Source organism: Mya arenaria, chromosome 7 (assembly GCF_026914265.1).
Source record: "Mya arenaria isolate MELC-2E11 chromosome 7, ASM2691426v1".
Classification (NCBI taxonomy): domain Eukaryota; kingdom Metazoa; phylum Mollusca; class Bivalvia; order Myida; family Myidae; genus Mya; species Mya arenaria.
The window spans coordinates 41,701,345-41,727,424 of NC_069128.1; the positions used below are offsets into that span (position 1 = coordinate 41,701,345).

General features: G+C 38.1%; 1 protein-coding gene across 8 annotated transcripts in view; it reads left to right on the forward strand.

Annotated features, from left to right (window-relative positions):
* The window catches only part of LOC128240274 (cAMP-regulated phosphoprotein 21-like), a 69,430-nt gene that overhangs the window by 32,988 nt on the left and 10,362 nt on the right, over positions 1-26,080 (forward strand). For 7 of the 8 annotated variants that reach the window (XM_052956836.1, XM_052956837.1, XM_052956833.1 and 4 more), the window contains 16 exons: positions 1,853-2,013; positions 3,166-3,272; positions 3,757-3,909; positions 6,244-6,340; positions 9,619-9,763; positions 10,425-10,565; positions 11,313-11,409; positions 15,797-15,916; positions 16,364-16,413; positions 17,043-17,248; positions 17,848-17,991; positions 20,660-20,752; positions 22,016-22,128; positions 22,352-22,528; positions 23,022-24,033; positions 25,518-25,587. In XM_052956836.1, the coding sequence (XP_052812796.1) occupies positions 1,860-2,013; positions 3,166-3,272; positions 3,757-3,909; positions 6,244-6,340; positions 9,619-9,763; positions 10,425-10,565; positions 11,313-11,409; positions 15,797-15,916; positions 16,364-16,413; positions 17,043-17,248; positions 17,848-17,991; positions 20,660-20,752; positions 22,016-22,128; positions 22,352-22,528; positions 23,022-24,033; positions 25,518-25,587 (2,879 nt within the window). In that variant the 5' untranslated portion in view covers positions 1,853-1,859. The remainder of the gene's footprint in view (positions 1-1,852; positions 2,014-3,165; positions 3,273-3,756; positions 3,910-6,243; positions 6,341-9,618; positions 9,764-10,424; positions 10,566-11,312; positions 11,410-15,796; positions 15,917-16,363; positions 16,414-17,042; positions 17,249-17,847; positions 17,992-20,659; positions 20,753-22,015; positions 22,129-22,351; positions 22,529-23,021; positions 24,034-25,517; positions 25,588-26,080) is intronic. The other variant, XM_052956839.1, reaches the window with a different exon arrangement.

The window sequence follows — 26,080 nt, forward strand, 5'->3', positions numbered from 1 at the left end:
TTACTGCCTAAATCAAATATAGTTTATTTAAAATAACCATTACAACTATAATATTGCATTAATTAAATCTTTGTATTAATTAGAAAATATTACTTCTTAGAAATTGGGCAGACTGTTCAACAATTTGTTAAAGTTAACAATGTGATTAATGACATTGTTGTTAACTTTTAAACATGAAATGTTTGATGATTTTGATGATCTTCTTATACATTTAAAAATAAACAGATACAGCTGAAATAGTTGTATCAAATCTTGTTAGAAATACTGGAAATCACATGTGTATCCATTAACATTAAGAGCAGAAAAGAATTGAAAGTTAACATCGACAATGTTAACAATTATGACATTAACAAAGTTGTTAACTTCAACACAATTGTGAACTATCAGCTGATTCAATAATAATATGCTGCCACTGTTTGTATAAGCATCAGTTTATCAACTAGTTCAAGGCATGTTTTCTCTGGGCGAGGGCTGTATTGACTATTGATGTTATACCCTCCCACGCCTGCTCAGCCGAGCCAGAAGTTGTTTATGTTTTACATCTCCTACGTAATATTGGAAAGAAGCTTTCTATCCAATTTTTAGATGTGTATTAACTGTAATGCATTTGTATCACAAGTATGGTAGCATAATTGAAGTAGATAGGAACATTTTTGCATTGTCACTCATTTTCATTCATGGTGAAAGAAATGTGGAAATTTTGTCATGAACTTAGGTTTATACAGGAGAATGGTGGGAGGTGGGGGGGGGGGGGGGTTAGTTCATGTGAAAACAACGATACTGAATCTATAAATATTCATTCCACATCATGAAATAAGGTTGATTGCACTTCTCATTTCCTGAAGTTTTTACTGTTTGATTGAGGATGTTTGCAGAACATGGTAATCTCTGAAGTTGTTATTCTGTTTCATGAGGTTTTCCTGCGGGGGAGTATGTTACGTCAGTGCAAGCCCTCCACTGCGTGAGCTTGTCTTTTAAATGATTGGAAATATCCTTATCCCTAGGGATATCTGGAAGTATTTGATTAAAGGCCAATGGGTTTTTTATCACCTGTGGTATAAATCACTGTCTCTTTGTTCATAAATATTCAGTTGTTTTTTCAGATGTTTTTTTTTAAATAGATCATGAAAAGAGTGTTTTAATTTTGTCAGTGGATTGTGCTGTAATGTTGACAATTGACATTTTATCTTCTGCAGTAATCATGGCAGGCAGGAAGTGCATGTAAATATGAAGTGAAAAATCAGTGGGCAGTTCAAGGCATGATTTGAAATTCCCGTTAATGGTGTCATATTATAGGTCAAAATACTCTTGAAAGATCACAAGCCCCAGGAAGGATTGGCCATTGTTTTCACATCATAGTTTACCATCCCTTTATAATATTGCCAGTTTACATTATAAATGTCAACAGACATGAATACTCCATAGTTAATTAGGTCTTTCTTGCAGACTGAACCAAAGTTGTTAAGGGGAGTGGGGTTTGGAAGTGGGGTGGGAAGGGTGATTCTGGTTAGGTTAACCTTCAAAATGAAGATGCCAGATTTGGCTTGTGGTGGGTCCCACTATCCCAAGATACACACCCTCCTACTCCCAAGTCAGGATCTTGCTTTCAGGATATATAATACATGTGTAACATATTTCTTTCCAGAATGGGAAAAGTTCTGTTCCAGAAACAATATTTTGATAATAAATGCATGTGCAACATTGTACATTGTACATTTCTATGTGTGAAGATTCCCAAATGGAATGGGGGTGGGGCAGTGTCCCCGGTGACATGTCAGCTTAAGTAGGCCCTTCTTCCGCAGTTTTTGAAGATAAAGAATACTTGATGGTAATATTGTTATTTGTTTTACAGAGTTAAGATGCCCAGCGAGCCTAAGGAGGGGGGTGGGGCCGTTGCGCCCATGACACGCCCCTCGAGGTCAGCCCTGCTCCAGAAACAGCCTGAGATTGAGGAGGTGGAGGAAGAGGACACAAGCCCAAGCTCTGACCAATCTGATACTACCATAACTGCAGGTAAGAGAGAGTGTAGAACAAATCCCCCACACCCCACACCCCGCACCCTCACCCCCCCTTAGTACATCCACCACCCCCCATTTTTGCATCGATGACCAAAATCCTCATAGTTTACATACTATCTGTTGTTTTTCATGAGTGGAAATGTTTTAAGATACTTAACTGAAATATTATACACTTTCTTAAATATGATATATGGTAAATAACCTTTGAAAATGGCAAAATACTTGTCTGCCTGTCTATCCTAAAGGGGATTTTGTTGCAGTGAATTTTTTTCCCTCCTTAAATAGAGAAATCATGTAGTATTTATGTGCTGTGCTTGAGCTGCAACAAACCTAACTCGACACTTATTCAATGATGATTGGAGAAAATTGACTTCAACCCAAGCTTTCGACCAATCTAGTGTGTAACACCACGCTGGCCTCCTGTTAAGTGTATGATTGTATTTAGTTTTTTAACTCTTGTCAGCCAATACCTGGTGCACCCGTCTTGCGCCATCAGCACCACAGGTTGAAACACTGTCTGTTAGTCTGCTATTGACTTGCTTCTGAGAAAGTACCATTCTCAATCTCCTAACAAGTATGGTACCGCCAACACTGCTTCTGATTGATTTTAAGCTGAAGTATGTTGGCTGCTTAAACCTGACACTATGTCACTCGTTGTTTTTTCCACTTTTAAGGGAATGGTGTTGGAGCCCTTTGATAGGGGGGAAAATAGCGTTGTTTTGGAAAAATGGGGAAAATACTGACATGACCATAATGTTGTCCAACTTGATTGCGCAATCTTTTATTCAACAAACCTATGGACATATTCATATATGGCACTATATTGCTACATTTGCTAAATGTTAAAAGCTTACAGCTCCTCTAAAAATAAAAAAAATAAAAATAAGGGGATTTTTTTACCTGGGTAGGGGAAAAACTATGCTTTTTCTGGAGTGGAATTGGGGTGATTTTTGGCCCAAAAAATGGTCGAAAGAAAACACTGTCACTTCTCCTTTAACCTATCTGGTAAAGAGGTATAAATCCCAATCATATCAACCAGGCTATTTCTTGAATAAAATAAACAAAACAACTTTGTAAGGAAAAAGATGATTTTATATGTAATTATTAACTTTAAAAAGTTGTTTTAAAATCATGTATATTTCTGCAGGTTCTGAGGTTCCAGTACTGGTGGAGGGGGGCTCCCCAGAGAACGGCTCCCCTGAAGATCAAAACCCCCCACAACCCAGCCAGCCCACACAGAACAAAAATAATCATGTATGTGAAAGCTTGTCTCAATTTCGCAAACAACTTTAAGTCACTAATAATAGGATCAAGATCAGCATATTAAATTCTTGTTTGCATTAATTGATTATTATAGTTTTCTTTTAAAGAGTTTTAGAGACAAATATTTTAAAGGATTTAATTTTTGTTTTGTTAGATTTTAAAGCAGTTTATATAAAGGTAATCACGATTTACTATTTTATTCTCCTGTTTTATAAAGCAGGATGTATTATGGATGCAGCTGGGGCGTGCAGACGGCAACAACTAAGTTGTCCGGCTGTTACTTCAGGACTGTTTGACCAATCATCACTAAAACTTTGACAATATGTTTATGGGCAGAATGTCTCGGCCCAAGTCATCGAGTTCATATCTTAGCCTTGGTCTCAGATATGGGGATGTCGTTACAATTGAAACATGTTTCTAATGAGTCATATCTTAAATTGTATAACTTACCCTCACATTTCTCCTCATTTTGTAGATCTCTCCTAAGTTAAAGCAGCTGACACGAAGCGAGGCCCTGATAGAGTGCCCCTCCCCGCCACTCGGCCCCGAAACAGTGAACCTGAAGAGCACGGCAAGCACTTGCTCATCCGATTCCTGTTCAAGTGGCATCGGTACTAGGTCATCTATTGTGAGTACACACTGACAATGATTGAAACTGAACTTGCTAGATTTTTAAATAGAGGCGAGGGTTGACATTTTTTTATGCCCCCCTTCGAAGAAGAGGGGTATATTGCTTTGCACAGGCATGTCGGTCGGTCCGTCGGTCCGTCGGTAGACCAAAGCTTGTCCGAGTGATAACTCAACAATTCCTGGACGTATGGTCATCAAACTTCACATGAAGGTTGGGCCTGTCCAGTAGATGACCCCTATTGATTTTGGGGGTCATCGGGTCAAAGGTCAAGGTCACAGTGACCTTTAATGGTAAAATAATTTTAAAGCTTGTCCAAGTGATAACTCAACAATGCCTGCACCCATGGCCCTCAAACTTGACATGGAGGTTGGGCTTGACCAGTAGATGACCCCTATTGTTTTGGGGGGTCATCAGGCCAAAGGTCAAGGTCACAGTGACCTTGAATGGTAAAAGGTTGTCCGAGTGATATCGTGACAATGCCTGCACCCATGGCCCTCAAACTTGACTTGGAGGTTGGGCCTGACCAGTAGCTGACCCCTATTGTTTTTTGGGCTCAATGGGTCAAAGGTCAAGGTCACAGTGACCTTGAATGGTAAAAAGTTGTTCGAGTGATAACTCGACAATGCCTGCACCCATGGCCCTCAAACTTGACTTGGAGGTTAGGCCTGACCAGTAGATGACCCCTATTGTTTTTGGGGGTCATTGGGCCAAAGGTCAAGGTCACAGTGACCTTGAATGGTAAAAGGTTGTCCGATTGATAACTCAACAATGCCTGCACCCATGGCCCTCAAACTTGACTTGGAGAATTGGCCTGACCAGGAGATGACCCCTATGGTTTTTGGGGGTCATCTGGCCAAAGGTCAAGGTCACAGTGACCTGGAATGGTAAAAGGTTGTCCATGTGATAACTCAACAATGCCTGCACCCATGGCCCTCAAACTTGACTTGGAGGTTGGGCCTGGCCAGAAGATGGTCCCTATTGGTTTAAGGGGTCATTGGGCCAAAGGTCAAGGTCACAGTGACCTGGAATGGTAAAAGGTTATCCGAGTGATAACTTGACAATGGCTGCACCCATGGCCCGCAAACTTGACATGGAGGTTGGACCTGACCAGTAGATGACCCCTATTGATTTTAGGGGTCAAAGGTCAAGGTCACAGTGACCTTGAAGGCAAACTCGACAATTCTTGGACCTATGGTCATCAAACTTGACATGAAGGTTGGGCCTGCCCAGTAGATGACCCCTATCGACTTTAGGGGTCATCAGGCCAAGGTCAATGTCACAGTAACCTTTAATGCAAAAAAGTTAACAAATCTTCCCCCACTGATATCTCAACAATGCCTGAACCAATGATCATTAAACTTGACATGGATGTTAAGCCTGACCAGTAGATCACCCTTATTGATTTTAGTATTCATAGAGCCAAAGGTCAAGGTCACAGTGATCTTGAATGGTAAAAGGTTGTCCGAGTGATAACTCAACAATGCCTGAACCCATGGCCTTCAAACATGACTTGGAGTTGCATCTGACTTGTAGATGACCCCTTATGATTTAAGGGGTCATCGGGTCAAAGATCAAGGTCACAGTGACCTTGAACGAAAAAAACTTGTATTTTGATAACTTGACAATGCCTGCACCCATGGCCCTCAAACTTGACATTTAGGTTTCTGGTAACCAGCTAATGACTCTGGATTTTGAGTTCATAGAGTCAAAGGTCATGACGGTCATAACACACTTTATCCTCACACTTTAATGGTCACAATCTTAAAACAGCAACAAATCAGCTGTCATTTCGGTCCATGCATATTTCATTCAATTGTCCATATAATCCTGACAACATGGCGCTCAGGGGGGCATAATGTTTGACAAACATCTCTTGTTTTTTTTTTGAGATGACTGTTTCACCATTGAATATGTGTTTATGTTCTTTCTAATTGCATGAGGGATCATATACATGTTTTTCTAGACGAACCATGAACACCATCACCTTTTTTACATGTGAATGTTATAGATCGACACCGTAGGTATGGATAATTGCTGTTTTTTGACCGTACCATACCGATATGCAGACTCTAGTTCAGCAAAAAAAAATAAACAAAATTTAAGGGGCAGTGTAAAAAGAGGGGGCGGGCGGGGATTGAAAATCAAGCTATTAATTTATAATCACCTAACGAACAGCAATGATAACAACAGATTACAGCTTTTAGAGCAGTGATAAGAGCTCAAATGAGCGTGACAGTGATAAAGACTGAAATATAGTATTTTTAGTCATTCTCTTTGTCAATATCACAAATATTTTGTTTTTTAGTTTTCAAAATTGATTATATTTTTCAGACGTCCGGGTCAATATCGGGCTGCTCCTTCCCTGGACGACTGGAGAAGAGCGGGTCGCAGAGCTCGGAGGCTGGCACCTCCTCCAGCCTGTCCAGAGGTATAACATTACTGTGCTTTCTTTTAAGGCATTTCTGTTGGGTTTTTATACGCCCATTTTACGATGGCCGTATTATGGGAACACCCATGGCGGGCGGGCGGGCGGCGGGCGGGCGGGCGGGCGGCTGCACAATGTTGTCCGCTCTCTAACTTGAACATTTCTCATCCAATTTCCACCAAACTTCATGAAAGTGTTTGTTGGTGAAATATCTAGGTCAAGTTTGATAACCAGCCAAATCGCTTTAGGCACTCCAGAGTTATGGCCCCCTGAATTTGTCAAAATTGGTCATTTTAGCTTTGTCCGCTCTCTAACTTGATCATTTCTCATCCAATTTCCACCAAACATCATGAAAGTGTTTGTTGGTGAAATATGTCAGTCAAGTTCAATAACCAGCCAAATCGCTTTAGCCACTCCAGAGTTATGGCCCCCTGAATTTGTCAAAATTGTCCATTTTAGCTTTGTCCGCTCTCTAACTTGAACATTTCTCATCCAATTTCCACCAAACTTCATGAAAGTGTTTGTTGGTGAAATATCTAGGTCAAGTTCGATAACCAGCCTAATCGCTTAAGGCACTCCAGAGTTATGGCCCCCTGAATTTATCAAAATTGGCCATTTTAGCTTTGTCTACTCTCAAACTTGAACAGTTTTTATCCGATTTTCACCAAACTTGCTACTATAAATGTTTGTTGGTATATATTCTTGGCAAAGTTCTATAACCAGCCAGGCTCTTCAGGATTATGGCCCTTGAATTGGTCAAAATTCTTCTTGAAAAGCTTGCTTCTCAAAGGGCCAATGTGACAGTAAGTTGTCTTAGAATCCAAGAAATTATTGATGGGCGTATTTTGTGAGTGTCATTCTTGTTTAACACAGTGAAACCTGGTTATTAGAATGACGTACGTCAGGGCTTCTAAAATTTTGGAACCTCAATCGGTCCGGACCCGGCCATAATCGGTCCGGACCCGGCCATAATCGGTCTGGACCCCCCCCCCCCCCCCCCCCCCCCCAAAGACCTGTTCAAAAGTCCGATTATTTAGAAATGTCACACAAATTCGCGATGTCTTTTCTGTCAATATTTTTCGCGATATCACAATTCCTAAGAGGGTTCTAGAGCTGCATAGCCGATTCAGATAGCCATTGATACAAGCTTAATTAATTGAGATTCTCATCGAGTTCTGCATCGTTTCTAATAAGAACGACTGCGATCGTAAGTAACTGTGGCTGTTGGGAAGCGGTCAGATGACAAAAAGTGAAACAGTATTATGATTTATTTGCTTAATGCATTTATAGTGGGTCAACATTCAACTGATTCTCTTAAATAATAATATATATCTAGATTTATGATCGGGGCTTCAAGCTATAAGTGTGATATCGACAACCATTTCTTCATTACTGCAAATTAAAATGACGTAAGCGGCGCACTCAGCTTCCAGACTATGTAGTTAATCAAGCGTGTCGCTGTTGATATCCTATACATGACTAGGTTCGGATTAACAATGACATATGCAATTTAAAAAAACAATTTAAATTTAACAGTTTGGTAATCAACAAACGGATATATCATGTATTGATCGACGACAACATAGTACATACATATTGAAATGTGAAAATATGTACCGATTTTAACACTTAATCAGGATAGCTGCAGGCACACATAGTTTGTTTAATTGTGTCTTCTGCGACCTACCAATACACGTGATTGGACCGATTGCAAGCGTCTGCTAAATAACAGATAAGCTATAGAGTGATCAGTGTAGCGGAAAAAGCAGCTGGTCGCATTAGTCACATGGTAACTATTGGGGGTAGTTTTGAATGTGTGAATGACCCATGAATATTTGTGTATTACAATTTTTGCAACTTTTACTGGCCTAGTCATTTTGGACCGAAATTATAAAAAAAATGAGAATATTTCGGACTGATTTTTTTTACACTTTTTGAAACTGAAATCGGTCTGGCTTGGTCAAAATCGGTCCAGACCGGCAATTTGCCGGTTTTTAGAAGCCCTGACGTACGTCGTTGTTTAGGCGGGCGGCCTGGACGGCCGCCCGCGTCTAACTCGCCTATGAAACTGAATAACTATAGTAAGGGTTGACATAACTTGACCAAACTTGGTCTATAGAAAGAGTTTATGGGTACCTTTCATGGGATTGGGTTTGGGGTCCCTAGGGTCAAGGTAAAGGTCACTGTTACTTAAAATAGAAAAATGGTTGAAACTGAATAACTTAAGTTAGGGTTGACTTATCCTGACCCAACTTGGTATAAAGGAAGAGTTTATGGATACCTTTCAATGGATTGCATTTTGGGCTTTAGTATCAAGGTCACTGTTACTAATAATAGAAAAACAGACACAGACTGAAGTTCTTCTGTCAATCATTAAAAACCTGGTTTCGTCGTATTTCTTGTTTTGTATTGGAAAGAGGTGTGAATGTACCGTTGTTAAAGTGTGTTTCTTAAATTGGACCAAGACAAAAGCGCATTGGTTTTAGGTGCAAAAGCAAACAAATGCTACCAAAATGTCTTAAATCCAAAAAAATGCTTCCTTTCATCTCTTTTTTTTCCGCTGTGAAATTGAAAATCATTCTTTTTATTTTTACATAACCCTGACAGCAAACAAACTGAAATTTTAACTGAAATATGTAATAGTAAAAACATAATAGAATTATAAGGGTGGAGTGAGCGGGCCCTTCTTTGTGACACAATAAGATGTAGCTGTCTTAGATTGTAACATGTTTTCTGCATGCAGAGAGCCAAATTATATTGTCAGTTTTGTTGAAGTGTAAAACTGCAAGTCTTAAAGATTAAAGTTACTAGACACAAGATAGTATATTTGCACATAAAAAGAAAAATTGTCAAAAACTTACATAAAATTGATATTGTTGTGTACAAAGCCTTGAATCTTACTGATGTATCGCATCACATGTATCTTTCGCGATTATGCGTCATTTTCCAATTTGAAAATTACTGGGTTTGTCTACCAAGTAAATCCCAGTTAATTTAATATAACTATTCACATGACTTTCACATAAATATACCCTCTATAAACTGGCAGCAACAAAATATTATTTTAATCTTGTAAAATGATGTAATATCAGCCACATACTAGCTCGTAAAGACATTTCTAGGCTTGTTTTGTGGGGAAAAAAATGTATTTTTCCGATTTTGGGACTATCTGGTGTATAGTGCCTTTAATGGTGGTTTCTTGTTGAAGATCAGTAGGCAATTTTATTGATTAAAAATGTACGTTATTATGTAAATAAATGTATATTTTTATTGTATTTCAGACTCAAGCGTGGACACTCCGTACAAGGATTCTACGGGTATCGATCTGGAGGATTTCATCAAGAAAACCCTCAACAAAACACCAAAGGACCGCAACATGCTTATCAAGCTGGAAGTTGATCTCATCAAGTTTATACGAGAACCAAAGTAGGTCATACTTCTGTATAGACTCAGTTTTGTTACGTCATCTTGTTTTTCATAGAAAAAAAAGTGTAGATATTGTGATGGAAATAGTGTTGGCATCTCGTGTGAAAAATCTTTTTCCTTGACCATAACTCAAATACTGTCTAGGGACTTCATATGAAAAGAGACAGTACACATGTATTGCAAGGCCCATGACTCTGCCTATTCTAATTGTAGAGTTATGTTCCTTGTTTGAGTAAAAAAACAGCAATAGACAATCATTGGCTAAACTGCTTTTTTATGTACATGTTGACTGTTTTTAGCTAACCTTAGCATGAGCTATTGTTACGGGGTGATTGTCAGTCATCCGTCCTTATTTAACATTTACCTTTACACAACTTCTCTTCTTAAACTACTGGGACAATTTCAACCAAACTTCACAGAAATGTGAACCACTGGTCCAATTTAAACATGATTTCACAGAAATGCTCCTTAGATGACCCTGTATCAAATTTCTTTACCTAATGTAAGTAAGTAAAAAAAACATGGCTGCCAGAGATGGGGATTCTCTCAGGTGAGCGATATAGAGCCATCTCGGCCCTCTTGTTAACAGTTCTAACACAAGTTCTGTTGGGTAACCACATAGAAGATTAGCATGATCAAAAATCTATGTTCCTCATTGTAGACACCATTATCTGAAGTTCAACCAGATGTCCTCGTATGACCGTATGCTGGTGCACAGGATCGCTGCTTTCTTTGGTCTGGACCACAATGTTGATCAGACGGGCAAGTGTGTCATCGTCAACAAAACAGCCAGCACTCGAATGTAAGTGGCCAGGGAACTCGTGTTGTGTGTAATAATAACAGGCGACAGTTGGCTCACCTGCCTTTTGTTTATTATTTGAAGAAGTTGGGTTATATTTGCACATGTTGGTCAGTCGGAAGACTAAACCTTGTCTGATCGATAACGAGAGTGTGCATGGACCTTATGTCCTCAAACTTGGTATTGAGGTTGGTCATGACCAGAAGTTGACCCTATCAGCTTTGAGGTCAGTAGGTCAAACACCACAGACATGGTGATCTTGAGCACTAAAAGCTTGTTGCTTGATAACTAGAGTCTTAACCGAAGTCTACGGTCATCAAACTTGGTAGAAAGTTTGGTCAAAATTCAGGACCACAGTGACTTTGACCCACTAAATCCTTGTCGAATCAATATAAAAAGAATGTTTGGATATACGGTCGTCAAACTTGGTAGGGAGGTTGGTAATAAAATTTCGGCACAGACATTTAATGCAAAACGAATGACTGAATTGGTTGCCATTTGGGGGTGTGTATGGCATAGATGTTTTTCAAAAAACATCTGTTGTGCTCTCTTAATGGCTATCCATCCAACAAGGTTCAAATTGGGGCATTTTTCACATAACTGAGACAGCTCTTATTTCCAATTCTTCCCTTTCCAATGTTGTTATTGGAATAGAAGGAACTTTATTGCCAGGTACCACGTGATGTTATACAATATGGTTTTGAATAACATAAAAAAAAGTCATTAAAATAATAACCATATTTATTTCAGTCCGGATTTTTCATTCCAAGAACACATTGCCAAGGGTGACGACTCTAAACCCATGATGTTATTAAAACGAGGGGGAAACAGCTTCGATGATAGTATGGTAGGTACAGTAGTTCTTTGCCTGAGTAATCAGTGGTTTGTCTACCTCATATGGGGCTGAAAGAGGGCCCCATTCACAGTTTAAAAAAGAACAGTTTTTTCACAACAGCAGAATCAAAATTCACAAATCTGACAAATTGCTTCCATTTCTGCCATTCTTTCGTTCATGGACTGTAGTAAATTTCTTCCAATAGAAGGTCATTTTAGCATTGAATTTACAGTTAGCAATGCTGTAAGCCCCATCTAGCTCTATTTTATTAAAAATCTAGCATTTTCACAATTTGGTTTTGCTATTTTCCCAAGCCCCGGCCCCATGAGTGGTGAGAATAAACACGGATAAAAGGTTGGATTACCATTCTATAAGGTTATTGTGTCACCTGACTAGGCGACATATAGGGGTTACTTTTGTAGGCGGTGGCAGTGGCTGTCGCGTCCCGTTTTCACTTGTCCAGAGCATATCTCGTAAACTATTAGTGGTATCAACTTGAAATTTCATATGTAGATAGATCTCATTGAGGGCAAATGCAGTGCACAAGAACTGTTATTCTTGCTTCCATATTGTTAGAGTTATTGCCCTTTGTCAATTTTCATGCTTTTAAGTTTTGTCCGGAGCATATCTTATAGAATATAAGAGTTATCAACTTGAAACTTCATATGTAGATAGATCTCATGGAGGGCAAGTGCAGTGCACAATAACAGTAACTCTTTCTTTCTTAATTTTAGACTAATTGCCCTTTGGTAATTTTCATGCTTAAAGATTTGCACGGGGCATATCTTGAAGAATATGAGAGGTATCAACTTGAAACTTCAAAGCTAGATAGATCTTATTGAGGGCAAGTGCAGTGCACAAGAACTGTAACTCTTGCATCTTTATGTTTATAGTTATTGCCCTTTGTTAATTTTCAAGCTTAAATTTTGTCAGGAGCATAAATTGTAAACTATAAGAGGTATCAACCTGAAACTTAATATGTAGATAGATCTCATTGAGGGCAAGTGCAGTGCACAAGAACTGTAACTCTTGCTTCCATATTTTTAGAGTTATCGCCCTTTGTTAATTTTCATTGTTAATTTTTGTCCGGCTTAATGTTGTTACCTTCAGTTCAAATGCCACCTACACTTGAAAGTTGAATGGCAACATCATTGTCTATAAATGAATAATATGCCAATCTAACAGCTATAATGTCGACAGTAAAGAATTCGTCAGGCGACACATCCGACTCGCGGAGTTCTAGTTAGATATAAGAAAATACCTGACTGATTTTGGTTTAAACTGTTCATTTGTGCAAGACCATGCGAGATTTGTGCATGGCCATGCGAGATTTGTGCAAGGCCATGCGAGATTTGTGCAAGGCCATTCGAGATTTGTGCAAGGCCATGCAAGATTTGTGCAAGGCCGTGCGAGATTTGTGCAAGGCCATGCCAGATTTGTGCAAGGCCGTGCGAGATTTGTGCAAGGCTGTGCGAGATTTGTGCATGGCCATGCAAGATTTGTGCATGGCCATGCGAGATTTGTGCAAGGCCATGCGAGATTTGTGCATGGCCATCCGAGATTTGTGCAAGGCCATGCAAGATTTGTGCAAGGCCATGAGAGATTTGTGCATGGCCATGCGAGATTTGTGCATGGCCATGCGAGATTTGTGCATGGCCATGCGAGATTTGTGCAAGGCCATGCAAGATTTGTGCAAGGCTGTGCGAGATTGATTATATTTTTAGTGTCTGAAATCAGGCAATAGGTTTCTTACCTTTTTCATTGAAGTTGAAATTATGTGAAGAAACATGATAAAGATATCTTTCTTGAACAGGGAGAAGTTGACTTTTTCAAATCCATGAGAATGGAAACATATACGAGGCTTTCTTTATGAGTTTTTTTTTGTTGAAATCTGCTATCGAGCGAAATTTTGTTAAAAGTACGTTTTTTTTCTATGGCATATGGTTTTTCATTGCTGGATAGGTAGGTTTTTAATTGAAACCTGATACCTGGAACATCGAATCAATTCGGTACGGCATCAGTTCCACGCAATTTATGAAGAGGGAGGTGTGTTATGAAATTGAAACCTGATGCTAAGCATTGATATAGCTTGATAAGGTTATATCTTACTTGCAATTTACGAAGCTTATGTGATACAATCATACATGGCAGCACTAAATGTCTTGCTTTATAAAGCTTTGTTAAGAAAAGTCAACCTCTCACCCATGAGAATGGCCACTCAAAATGACGCTAGTACTGGGGCAGTATTCAGTATAATACTAATCCTTATCCTTAAATATGCCTCAGTGACCCCATTCAGTCTATTGGCCAGCTATTTTTACAGTCCAATCAAAACACTCAGATTCATCGCTTAAATGTATGTTAGATCTGATTTGGATATTGAATACCGCACCCGGTTTCTACTTCGAAAACAGGACTCGAGATCTTCTATAGAGATTCTATATCCTAGGCCTAAAAAAAAAATACATTTGGTTCGGGTTACCCGACCCTACCTACGGAATAGGCGCCGACCCTAACGTTTTTATAGTCAGTTTGAAAAAAAAAATGAAAAAAAAAAAAAAAAAAATTATTTTTTTTTGTTTTTCAATATGTAGTTTAAAACCTTAAATGCTTATACAGAAGATAACTTTAACACCATTCTCCAATGATGAAAATGACATTCTTATATAAAGCCTAATAAAAAAAATAAATAAAAAAAAATAAAAAGCCTACCTACCCTACCTATTTTTGAAAAGGATGTAACCCTAACCAAACAATTTTTTTTTTTAGGCCCTATCAGCTTTTGTCACAAACTAGCTAAAAGAAATTAGTATACACTTAAAGCCCAAGAAAAGTCTCAATCTAGATACATTAACATGTAAAAAATAACTTTGCAAGTTTTCTGTTCTTTTTCATAGATTTGTCATGGTATTGTGACAGCCTTGGTGTCATTGGCTGCATCATAGTACAAAACCTTGAACCATCTTTGCCATAGCTCAAATACTGTTCATCTTATTCAAATTAAATAAGACGAAACTTGTGTTTATTATTTGCTTTCAGGTGGTTTGGCGAGATTTATAAGTGAAATAATATTGATATTTCACTCTTTCAATAATGAATATATATAAATCGATATTTTTCACTGTTTTGGAATTTTAGCTCGCTCTCAGTTCCAAATCAAATGTCAGCATGCTCAGGGCTGGGACATAATTGAAACGACATCATTCCATTAACTCTTCACTAAATAATTGTCAAGTTATGCCCCTATTTGAACTATGAAAGCCGAGACATGGCGTTTGCTCCTTGCAGCTCTTCTTATGATACGTTCACAAGTCCACTGCATCACAAAATTCAAAACATAATTGAATAGAACTTTTTCATTCTTTACATACAGTATTGATATATCAACATGACGCTGTGATGAATTATATAAAAATTGCAGAATTTTTTAAAGGACAATAGATGTTCCAAAAATTGGCAAATACAGTATGTCTTCATGCAAACAAGCCTAGAATTGCCAATGTGAGCGAATATGTCCTTCTACATGATTAAATAAAACAATCATATTCCTGTCTCATCTGAGTTTCCCCTTTTAAAAATAGCACATATTAGTTTCCTAGTCTAAATAATTTCTGTTTATGAGTACAGATAAATACACCATCGCTACCTTTAAAATTACTGGGATTTACGTGGTAGACAACCGGAGTAAATTTCGTATTTGAAAATAAATGCGAAAGATGCTTGTGTCATAGGTGATGTGATGTATCAGTTAGTAAGATTTAATGTGATGTACAAAACAATGTCAATTTTATGTAAGATTTCGACAATCTTCTTATTTCTTGCAGTTGTATTATCTGGTGTAAAGTCCCTTTAAAACATAAACATTTTGAAAATAATTGTTGATGTGAAGGATTCTGTGATTCAGTCTAGAAGCCAAAAACAATAAACGCAATCCCTGGAGACTGGAGAAATGGCAGCAAAATGATGTCAAGGCTTGCAATTGATTCCTGCAACTCAATCTTTTATCTTTTTTATTCACAAAAATTCAAAGCCATGAATTTTATCTTTTAGTCTGGGAACATTTAGAAGCTTTGTGAATGAACCATGCTCGACCTCAGAAGGAACGGCAGCAGATATTTATTGAGCGCAGCAATTTAATATACAGAGGTTGTGTTGAATGAACATTTCTGGATCTCTAAAGGAACGGCAGCAAAAAATTGTTGAGTGCAGGAACTGAATATTCATTGCCTGTATTTTAAATATTTGAATTAATTTTATCTTTCAGTCTCGGAACTTTCAGCAGTCGTGTTGAATGAACAACGCTTAATCTCTAAAGGAACTGCAGCAGGAATTTGTTGCAGGCAGCAACTGAATATTCACTGTCTGTAGTTTAAATAATTGAATTAATTTTATCTTTCAGTCTCGGAACTTACAGAAGCCAAACATGATGAACAAAGCTCGATCGCTGGAGGAACGGCAGCAGAATTATGTTGAGGTGCGCAACAGAATCTTTGAGGATGAGGAGGAGGCTGCTGCAGAGGTGAAAACAGGCACATGCCTGAAAATTAGTAGTTTTTTTTTCACTAAGTAGGGATTAATAAAATTGTGGAAGGTCTTAGTTTGACCATGTCATGGTTGTCTTAAAATAATTTACTTTAAAAATCTCCAAAATCTTTAAAAGGTGAAAAATTACACAAAATATATATTAAAGAAATAATGATAACGGTGTGCTTAGCTTGATTCTGTTATTAGGAATTAAAATTTGTTTGAGAAATAGGGGCTTGGTAATTATTTACATTTGTGTGATAAAAGCTACATGTCTGTGAACCAAAAATGTTATAATGATCCAAAGTTGGTTTAATAAGCCTAGTGTAAAATATTCCTGGTGTTGAGGTTTATAGCTGCGCTTTCTTTTTAATGAAACAAAAATGAGAATTTGATTTCAGAAACAGGAAAAACAATGTAATAAACATTGTTTTTGTTTCAGGGTCAGCCAATTGGTTATGCACAAGAAGATCCAAAAATCATGGGTATTGTGTAAGTAGACTGCCTTCTGTACATAGCTTGTCCAGAGGATTAGAATGGTTGAGTGGTCAGCTTTGCACCAATGAGGTTATGGGTGCAATCCCCACCATGGGAAACTGTCTCATGGCCTCTCTAAAAGGACCCCAGTACTGGTTTCTACTAAGGAAATGAACTCAAAGAGTGATTCATATCAGTTTTTTTGCATTTGAGCTAAGATTAGTTAGCATTGAATAAAAAAAATGAATTGGTATGATTCTACCTCTTTCACATAAATATTCTTAGAATACAATTTTCAGCCAATGAAATTGCAGATAGGCTATCATTAAGCACTTGGCTTAATCATTAAGAATTCCAACTTTTCGTGGGTGATTAAAGGTGGCTTAGTGCCCCTTTTGCAATACACATTCACTGCGTCAGATTTTGTATTGACAATGTGGCATCCAGTGAGATTGTGTTCCTAGACAGTAAGATGACCTGAAGTAATATTGAATGATTAAAAAGAGCTTGTTGGCTACACTGACTTTGCCCATTCTTTATCATTAAAATGTTACTTCAACTATTACATAACTGTTAAACCAATTGAGAGATTTAGTCACATGATAATGACCATTTTTTGTTAATATTGTATTGATCACCCACAGTAAGAAGATGGAGCGCCCCCAGAGCCTAAGTAGTTCAAGGGATGACCAGCCCTGGAGCAGCTGCGACAGTAGCGGATATGGCACAGACAGTTCTGGCAGGCCTACACGCATTTTTGTGCCTAAGGCCAACAGTTTCGGGGGCACTGGGACCTTCATGCTGCAGAATCTCAAATCACCCATGAGGGGAAGCAGTCTTTCAAAAGCAGGTAGGGGGAGTTCTAATGTCTGCATATAATATATTGGTAGTAGAAAAATGTAGAACTACAGTGTCAAATTGTCGAGTCCGTGAAAATGGCAGTTGAATTATATGTTTAAATGGTAATGGGATTTGTATGAATGTTGATGTGTTCTGTACTTGGATAATTAACACCAAGCTGGTTGTGTTATTGAACTATACAGTCAATAAATACAGGAATTATAATCTAAATGTTTACGACCTCTGATCTAACAAACAACCTCTGACAAGTGACTAGGTGGAGCTAAGCTCCCATTCCCAACATGTTGATAAAAGTATATCGATTAATGATACATGAGCAAAGGTATTCGGCTAGTTGAATGTTTTGCCAAAGAATATGCGTAGTTTACTGGATAAAACTGCTCAGTATGTAATCATCTTGTCATTAAACATGATAGATATTTTCGAGATGTGGCGCCAATAATTTGAATCGATTAATATAATGTGTGAAATGCAAGGGGTAAAAGCATAATGAAAGGTCTGGTTTTGTATTTCATGTCAACTTTTACATTTTGTTTGTGTGTTTTTACTGTAAGAAAAGAGTTTACGAATCTATAATATCCTGGTTAGACTCCCTGAGCATGCAGTATGGGATGCCAGGCGGGCTGATGCGGCCAATGCTGCTCTCCTCGCCCTCATGTCACCAATCTGACGCCTCCTCCATCTCAGGGGCCAGCTCCTCCGGCCCTGTCGGCCCCGTTCTTCAGCAGCAGGGTAAAATACACGCACATGCACCTCCACCACAGTTTTGTTTCACGTTCCTGCACATCCCTTTTGCCTGGCTGTTCAGAGTTGCTTCGTGTATATTTGTGTTGTTTTCATTTGTTGTTTTTTCATAGCAGTTCTGCCTGCCGAGTTATAGATGCTGTGCTTTTTATGGAATTTTTACATTGCTTTCCCATACACATGCCTGCAGTTAGCTTTTTAGGGCAGCTTTGTTGTTTTGTTGCTATGTTTTATAATTTAGCAACTTTTGTCATTTATGCTACATGATTATTCTTGCAGCTGAAACTTTCTGCCTGCTTTTTCTACAGTATAATGCTGAACAGTTGGTGTGATGTTTAAAGTCTCACCTTGACTGGAATATGTACATGCTTATTTATGATAATTAATCATTGGTTTTAAAGGCGCTGTATACAGGTTGATGAAAAACAATCATTTGACTTGAATGATGTGTATGATTTAGGTTCATATAAAAATTATGAGCGATATTTGGGTGCTATTTTTAACTTGGGTATTTGAGGCCATGTAGCTATTAATTCAAAACAACCATTTACAAAGGCTTATATTTTTATCTGTACCTTAATCATATACTTTTTGTTTTTATCATATAAGTCATATGTGTTATACATAATAATGAAATGAAATTGAAATTAAAAGAAATTGCATCAACCTATTTTGTGCACCTTTAAATTTGCTGATTAGTTCGTGTGCAGCTGCTTAATGTGTTGCTTTGGCATGTTTTATAAGCTTGAATGTTTTTTTTCTAAGTGGAAACAACCTCACTTATTATTGTCATAGCTGCAGTGTTGTCCATGTGAAAAAACCTCAGCCATACATGCCAAAAATAAAGATATTTATGGAAATAATGTGCTTATGTATAATGTTCATAAACAGCATGGCCCATAACTCCGACTATATTAATTGCTGAGTAATGCTGCTTCTTTTTATTACAAAAAAGCATATGCTCTGGCATCTGCTGTATTACTTTTTTGATTTTGAGCATTTTCAATAGGAAATTTGCAAACTTGATGTATTGATTAATCTGACTTGGTAAAGTTCCACATCTACATCTGATTCTGATCCTTTTCACCCAGAAAATGCTGTCTGTAAGTGTATGGCAGTATGTCTGTGTGCTGAGGAAGATTTAACTGGGCTAGTGAGGCATTCTGCCTTTAGTACAGGTCGGGTGTTCGAATTACTCCAGATATTTCAGTATTATGATTAATACAGATTTCTTTAATAGAGCATGATTTTTCCAAGGTTTCAGTTTGCCATTAAGCCTCCATTTCTTCTCTGATTATTTCCCCTAACTGAAAATTGTTCTGTGGCTGAATAAGAAGGAGTCATCTGCTAGAATAACCTGTTGGGTATTGCTGCCACTTTTGTAAGTCTGATGTACCATTTGAGCCATTTATTGGTAGTAATATTTCATGTTTAAAGAGATACATCTACATCTGATTCTTCATCCTTTTCACCCAGAAAATGCTGTCTGTAAGTGTATGGCAGTATGTCTGTGTGCTGAGGAAGATTTAACTGGGGTAGTGAGGCATTCTGCCTTTAGTGCAGGTCGGGTGTTCGAATTGCTCCGGATATTTAAGTATTATGATTTATATAGATTTCTATATGGACATGATTTTTCCAAGGTTTCAGGCTGTCAATAAGCCTTCATTTCTTCTCCAATAAATTCCCAAAAATGAAAATGGAAATGTGATAACATGTAGCTACATAAGAATAAGTCATTGGTTTGAATAACCTGTTGAGTATTGCTGCCCCTTTTATAAGTCTGATGTACCACCAGAGCCATTTATGTCACTTGCCTGGCTGATGTTTAAAAAAACAGCCTTCACACTTGATTATAGAATTTTTATGTTGTCGTTAGCAGCATTATGCAAACCTTGGCTGTTCATGACATTCCCATGAAGCTTGGTGCACATGCTGCACGGTACAATTGGACCATGTGTAGCAAGGCCCATAACTCTGTATTAATAATAGAGTTGTGCCCGTTTCATACCTGCAATTAAAAAAGGCATTGCCTTACACTTGCTTTAGTTGCATATTACAACTGCTGCTTTTTAAACATTCTGTTGCACTTAGTTGCTCTAGTATTTTTATGAATGTTGGCATTTATTAATGGTAATGTTTCGGCTTGCAATGCTTAGAACAAGAAATGTTCTTAGTCTTGTTTTAATACCGAGACAATGTGAACCCTATTCCTTTAAACTCACTAAAAAAATATTTGATTAATGGTAATTTATAGGCCTTCAATGCTTAAGAAAAAATGTTGTTATCTTGTTTAAAACTCCGGTCAAATCGCTTTACATGTAGTTTACTGTATTATAAAGTCTAGGGGTGAATCTCATCAGTGATATATCATACATTCACTTTTTCAAAATTGTAATTTTTTGTTCTAAAATTATTTTTTCCAAACCACCTGTATGATTAACTTTTAATTCATTTAGTTACCTTAATTTCATCTTAAAGTCAAAAAAATTGATCTGATGATATTTCGTTGTACGCCCTGATAAGATGGCCTTATAAACTTATATCAACAAACAGGAACTTCATTAAAGATATTGCTAATATATGAATAAAAGGAGAGTAAATTCTAACTGGACTTTTAAGTGACTGCCAATTCCACATTGCTGCCTTATTGTTTCAGGTTCGATTCCGGCACCAGGTCAGCAGGTGTACTGGGTGGCTTCTGATCCGGGATCTATCCCGGCTGGCAGCGTCCTCATCAACCCACAGACAGGTAGGGGACGTTTGTGATTTTGACTTTTGTGAATGAACTAATACATCAATTGAATGAATTTGAATGTTAATCAAGAATCAATATTCTATTGGAAATCATTTGCTCATATGATATTTACCCATCAACTGCCTATATTTACATGTATAAGACTGACTTTAATGGACTTGATAACAGTTCAATAGTGACTTTAATTTTAAAGAGGTGAAGAGTGGGACATGTGGAATAGGAATTGGTTTCCATCTTTTACCAGAGAGAACAATAGTTTTATTCTAATTTCTCATTTCCTATCAGAAGGGAAACGAGTACTGGTTTCGATACAATTACTTGACGCAAGTGTGATAATTTACTTGCTTTTTCACCCTTTATTTCATGGAAGAAAAATTAATCTCTTAGAATAAATGAAAATATTTTATGAGTTTCCACTAAAACACTTATATTGCCTCTCTATATACATAGCCCCACCCGCCCATCTAGCCCCTCCAACAGCCCCACCTGCCCATCTAGCCCCTCCAACAGCCCCACCTGTCCATCTAGCCCCTCCAACAGGTAATGGGTTCCAGTTATGTTTCAACCACTAGGGGCTATATTACACAATTATCTTCAGATTTGTTTTAACTATTTTAACTGAAGTCTCAAACTTTGAATTGTTATTGTTTGAAAAAGAGAAATGTAGCATATACATTAAGCATATGACTTTCTACCTGCCAGAATTTTGTTTGATTTTGAGGAAAAAGTACAATTTTAACTGAAGACAATTCTGTAAAATAGCCCCAGTTCCGAGTTGGTTTGTTACATTGTAATTTTGTTGATGTGTTCTAGACAGAGGTCATCTTTTTTATCATCATTCAGTTCTATTATAGTTGTTAACCATAGAATTTAGCATAATGTAAGCTTCTTTGTGACAAATTATTTACAAGGAAGAAGAATAAATTATATATGACTATCATATCATAGCATTTGTTGTTATTAACATGTCCTTGTTATAAGCTGCATTTCCACCATGCCCTTTTGAGGTGTTGTTGCTGGCATCCCATCAAAAGCTGAGTAGGCATTCATATACACATTAATTGCCAGATCATGGTTAAAATACCAGCACACAACATGTCATGAAACAGGTCTCTTGTTGCCCTGGGGGTCAAAATTGATTATGGCATCATATTAATTAAATAGTCACCAATATGATCATTTGCTTGGCTCGAACATTGTTTGATATGTAGCTGGCAATGGTGAATATTGTACTTTGAATGTTTTTATACACGGTAGGTCAGCCATTCCGAAACCCTGATGGTACGATGCACAAGTTCACCCCTGGCCAGCCACTGCCATCACAGAGTCCTTCACAGATATACCAGTCACCCCATGACTGGACCTCGCAGGTAAAGAATATACCAGCCACCCATGACCAGTAAAGATAATATACCAGTCACCCAATGTCTGAACCTCATATTTTATATAATAAATCAGATGAGTAAAAAGGCAATTTTTCAACTAAATTCACAATTCCATCTAAATTGCTGTTTGAATTCAGCCCTTGTTTATTAAAATAATGAGGAACTAAAAACTATTAACTTAATTACCAAGAATATATTATTTCCACAGGAGCTGGAAACATCTGAAATGTGTCAGCAGCTGTCAGTAGTGCAGCTGACCCCCCAGTCCTCTGTGGAAAGTGGGGGAGGGGGAGACCCTGGGGTTAAACCTCCCCAGCAGACCCCCTCACAACCCAACCCAGGGGCGCAGGTATTCACTCCGCAGGCTCATCAACAGCAGCAGCAGGTAATAATGGTTCACATGTTGATATAGTCAAAACTCGCTATGTCGTTCTCGGTTTTCCTGTTGTGTCGAACATTTTCCCTGCTCCTGAATTTGTTTTGTTTTTTCTATATAAAAATAATTCCATTTGTTTCAATTTTTTTATCTACATTTGTTGAATTTCACACATTTCCTGTATTGTAAATGTCTAACTGCATTTCGAGCTGAAGGTGCAAACATTTCATGACCATTTGTTGCAGGTCTATTTTTACCTTGCTTATACATTATATATGGGCAGGGTGATCTGAGAATCTTGATAATTCCTGATTCAAGTACTTTCATTTCAGATAATTATTGTTAAATTGAAATATACGCAGTTAGCAATTATGTCATTGCAGACATACCCAAAACTTGCGACTTGAATATTATTTTCAATATATTAATTAATATTAATTAAACAAGTGAGAGCCCCTTTAAATATTTCAATGTCCACTTATGTTACTGTTCTATATTTCAGGGTGTGTTCTACCAGACTTCCCAAGGAGTGCCTGGTCAGGCAGGTATCCGCTACATGTGCCCTGTAAACTACTGCCCCGGCCCTGGGCACGTCCCCCAGGGGCAGATCGGATACAGCCCAACACCAGGGGGAGTCCAGCCTGACAGTGGGGCTCAACCCGCACATGCGCAACAGTTTTGTCCACAGTATGGCAATCAGAATATTTCGGGAAATACGGTGTACAGTGTAACCTCACAAGGTGTTATGGCCCAGAGTTGTGATTATCAGTGTCTGTATAATGTGACTAGCCCCACGGATACAAACAATAGTGCTTATTCTTCATACCCAGTGTCATATAATAGCCAGCAACAGACAGTCGTTGCGCCGAACCAGTCTCAAATGTATTATACTTATCAAAACCCACAACAATCAAACACTGGTCAGCCGGCACAAGGGTATATGTACACGGGACAGAATGGCATCACATATCAAAGCTCGAGCCCGCCTAGTCAAAACAGCACAGTGACTCAGAATGTGAACATGACACTACAGCAGGCTCAGGTCCAACAGCCCCAGGGTGTTGTACAGGGTGTGGGTTTGGGCTCCAATGTGACAGTGACCCCCTCCCCTGGAGCCCACTACATGACCTTCCCCTCTCCCCAGGGGGCCATGACGAGCCACAATCCACATTTCCACCAACAGCAGACATTCACATCGCCCATAAGGCCCGTTGCGCCCCAGTTTGTTCCCATGGCCCACACTGTGCCCATGCCCGGGCATGCCGCCCAGGGAATGCCCCTAGCCCAGCCCTTCCACCACCCCCTCTCGTACCGCCCCAATATGCAAGTTCCTATGCAGATGCAGCCATCTCAGCCACCACAGCAGCCTTTGGTGGTGCCAGGAGTGAGTAGGTCACCCAACGGGCAGGCTGGCCATGTGACGGTCAGTGCCCGCGGGCTGGGTGAGGCTGGGGCATGTGAAACAGACACGGGGGACACCCAGGCAACATTTAGACCACAGCAACACTCACAAGGTATGAGTTATTTGGTGCATTTTTGTTGATGATATATAAATGTATATAGTTTTTATGATATGATAAATACATGCACACAATAACATTAGTCGGATAGTCCTTTGAAACTTAAATTTATTATTTCCTAATATTTATAATGCGAATGTCATCAGTACTAGTAGGGTTTTAGCTAAAGAGCTATTGGAGGGTTCTTCACCCTGCCCTTTGTTTGGCAGCACCCCTCTGCCCTCAAAGAGACCAGCATGTGCACCCTAAAGTCTTCATTAATTTGAATGCTCAAGATATATAAAATCTAGGGATGCAAACGAATGGCAAAATTGATCTTCGAACATTCGGTAATTCTTTCGAATGAATATTTGAATATTCGATAACCAAACTAAATTTTTGAAAATTGTGGCAAACAATTATATTATTCGGTAAAGTAATAGCCGGGGCATTTTAGTGCTACTTTGTCGCGCCTTTGAAATTCTGCATTTCAGATAGACAAAAAGTAATACATTATGAACAAAGAAAAAAACAAAACTTCTATTAATTTATATTTCTCTATTATATTTGTAAACAACATAAACTTAGATGGATTTCGCGTCAAATGGCGTTATACGCCAATGGAGGGTCTTTCCGTTGGACGAGCAGCCTCGTTCTGGGATTGACCTCTACTAAAAATAACTATGGAAAAAACAAACCAACTCAGGAACTAGTTTATTCCTTAATTGGTAGAGGCATTTAGATTTACCGAAAATAATTGGATTTTGTGTCACTTGTCTTACAGCCAGTTATTGTAAAATTACGGGGACTTTTTATAGACCCCTACGATATGTCCCTTAATGACATATGACGCGTGTATAGTGTATTGTGATCACATTCACACCTCTTGTATTATGGGACAGTCGTTGTAAAAACAAGATAAACAAATTTTAAACACAACAACATAGTTATAGGCAAAATATTTATTCTTATTTTTATTCAACAACAAAACATCAAAAATTTGAATACCGATTTTGACATTCGAATACCAAATGTTTGATCGAATATTCGTTTGCATCCCTAATAAAATCAAATAATCATTTGTTTTGTTTGAAACATATTTTGATTATAAATACATAGGAACATCATTATATCTGGCAGTTGAAACTAAAATTACTTCAATTAAACACATTTTCTAACATCTGTCTTAACGAGTTATATTTATTTTCTACATAGCCCAAATGCAATGCACTCTTAAACACCCTGTCCCTTTCAGTCATCTAAATTAAACTGTTCAATGAACAAGCCTGAATTCTTATACTATTGCATGGCATCCAATCTTTTTACAAGCCCTCCTATATAAAAATCAGAATTTAAGCAAGCTTGGAAGAAATATTACTAGTGAAGGGCTTGCAGGCTTGTTTCCTTTTCTGCAGCACCCTGCCCTCTTAAACCTGGCAAAAAACCCAGTACTTGGTATTATAAACAGTCCTGATCATTATACAAATGTACCATTTCAGGTGAGATTCGGCTACAATACCACCCCGTTATTCGCACCCCCAACCCACCCATACTGCCTCAAACTAGAAGGTAAATGTGTATTTGAGACATCAGGTCTGCCAATATCTGTGTATATTGCCTATAAATGTTGTTGACCTGTATTATCAAGCCAGTCTGTCATCTGAAGCTTATCTCTTTGTTTTGTTGGACATAATAATCAGTTAAAACAACAGTCTAACCCTGTTAACTCTCAGGGATTGGTGAAAGTACCTTGAGCCTCAGAAAATTCCAGCTAACTGGGAATGCATACCTTCAGTTTAAAGAAATCAATCCTTTTCATTCCAACAAGGAAATCAAGCCCAGCAAGTTCAAGCCAATGTGGTTCGAGTGTACATTCAACCTGGTACACAGGTTTCAAATATGTACTTAACATGCTTTTAACTATAAATTAAATACACCTCTGAGCTTTTGTGGAGATTTGTAGGTGACAGTCTGTCCTGCTTTATACATTGAAAACCTTTCCACAAAGCGACTTACTGGGTGAAAAAAATTAGTATTAAGTAAAGGGAAGTAAATATTTTTA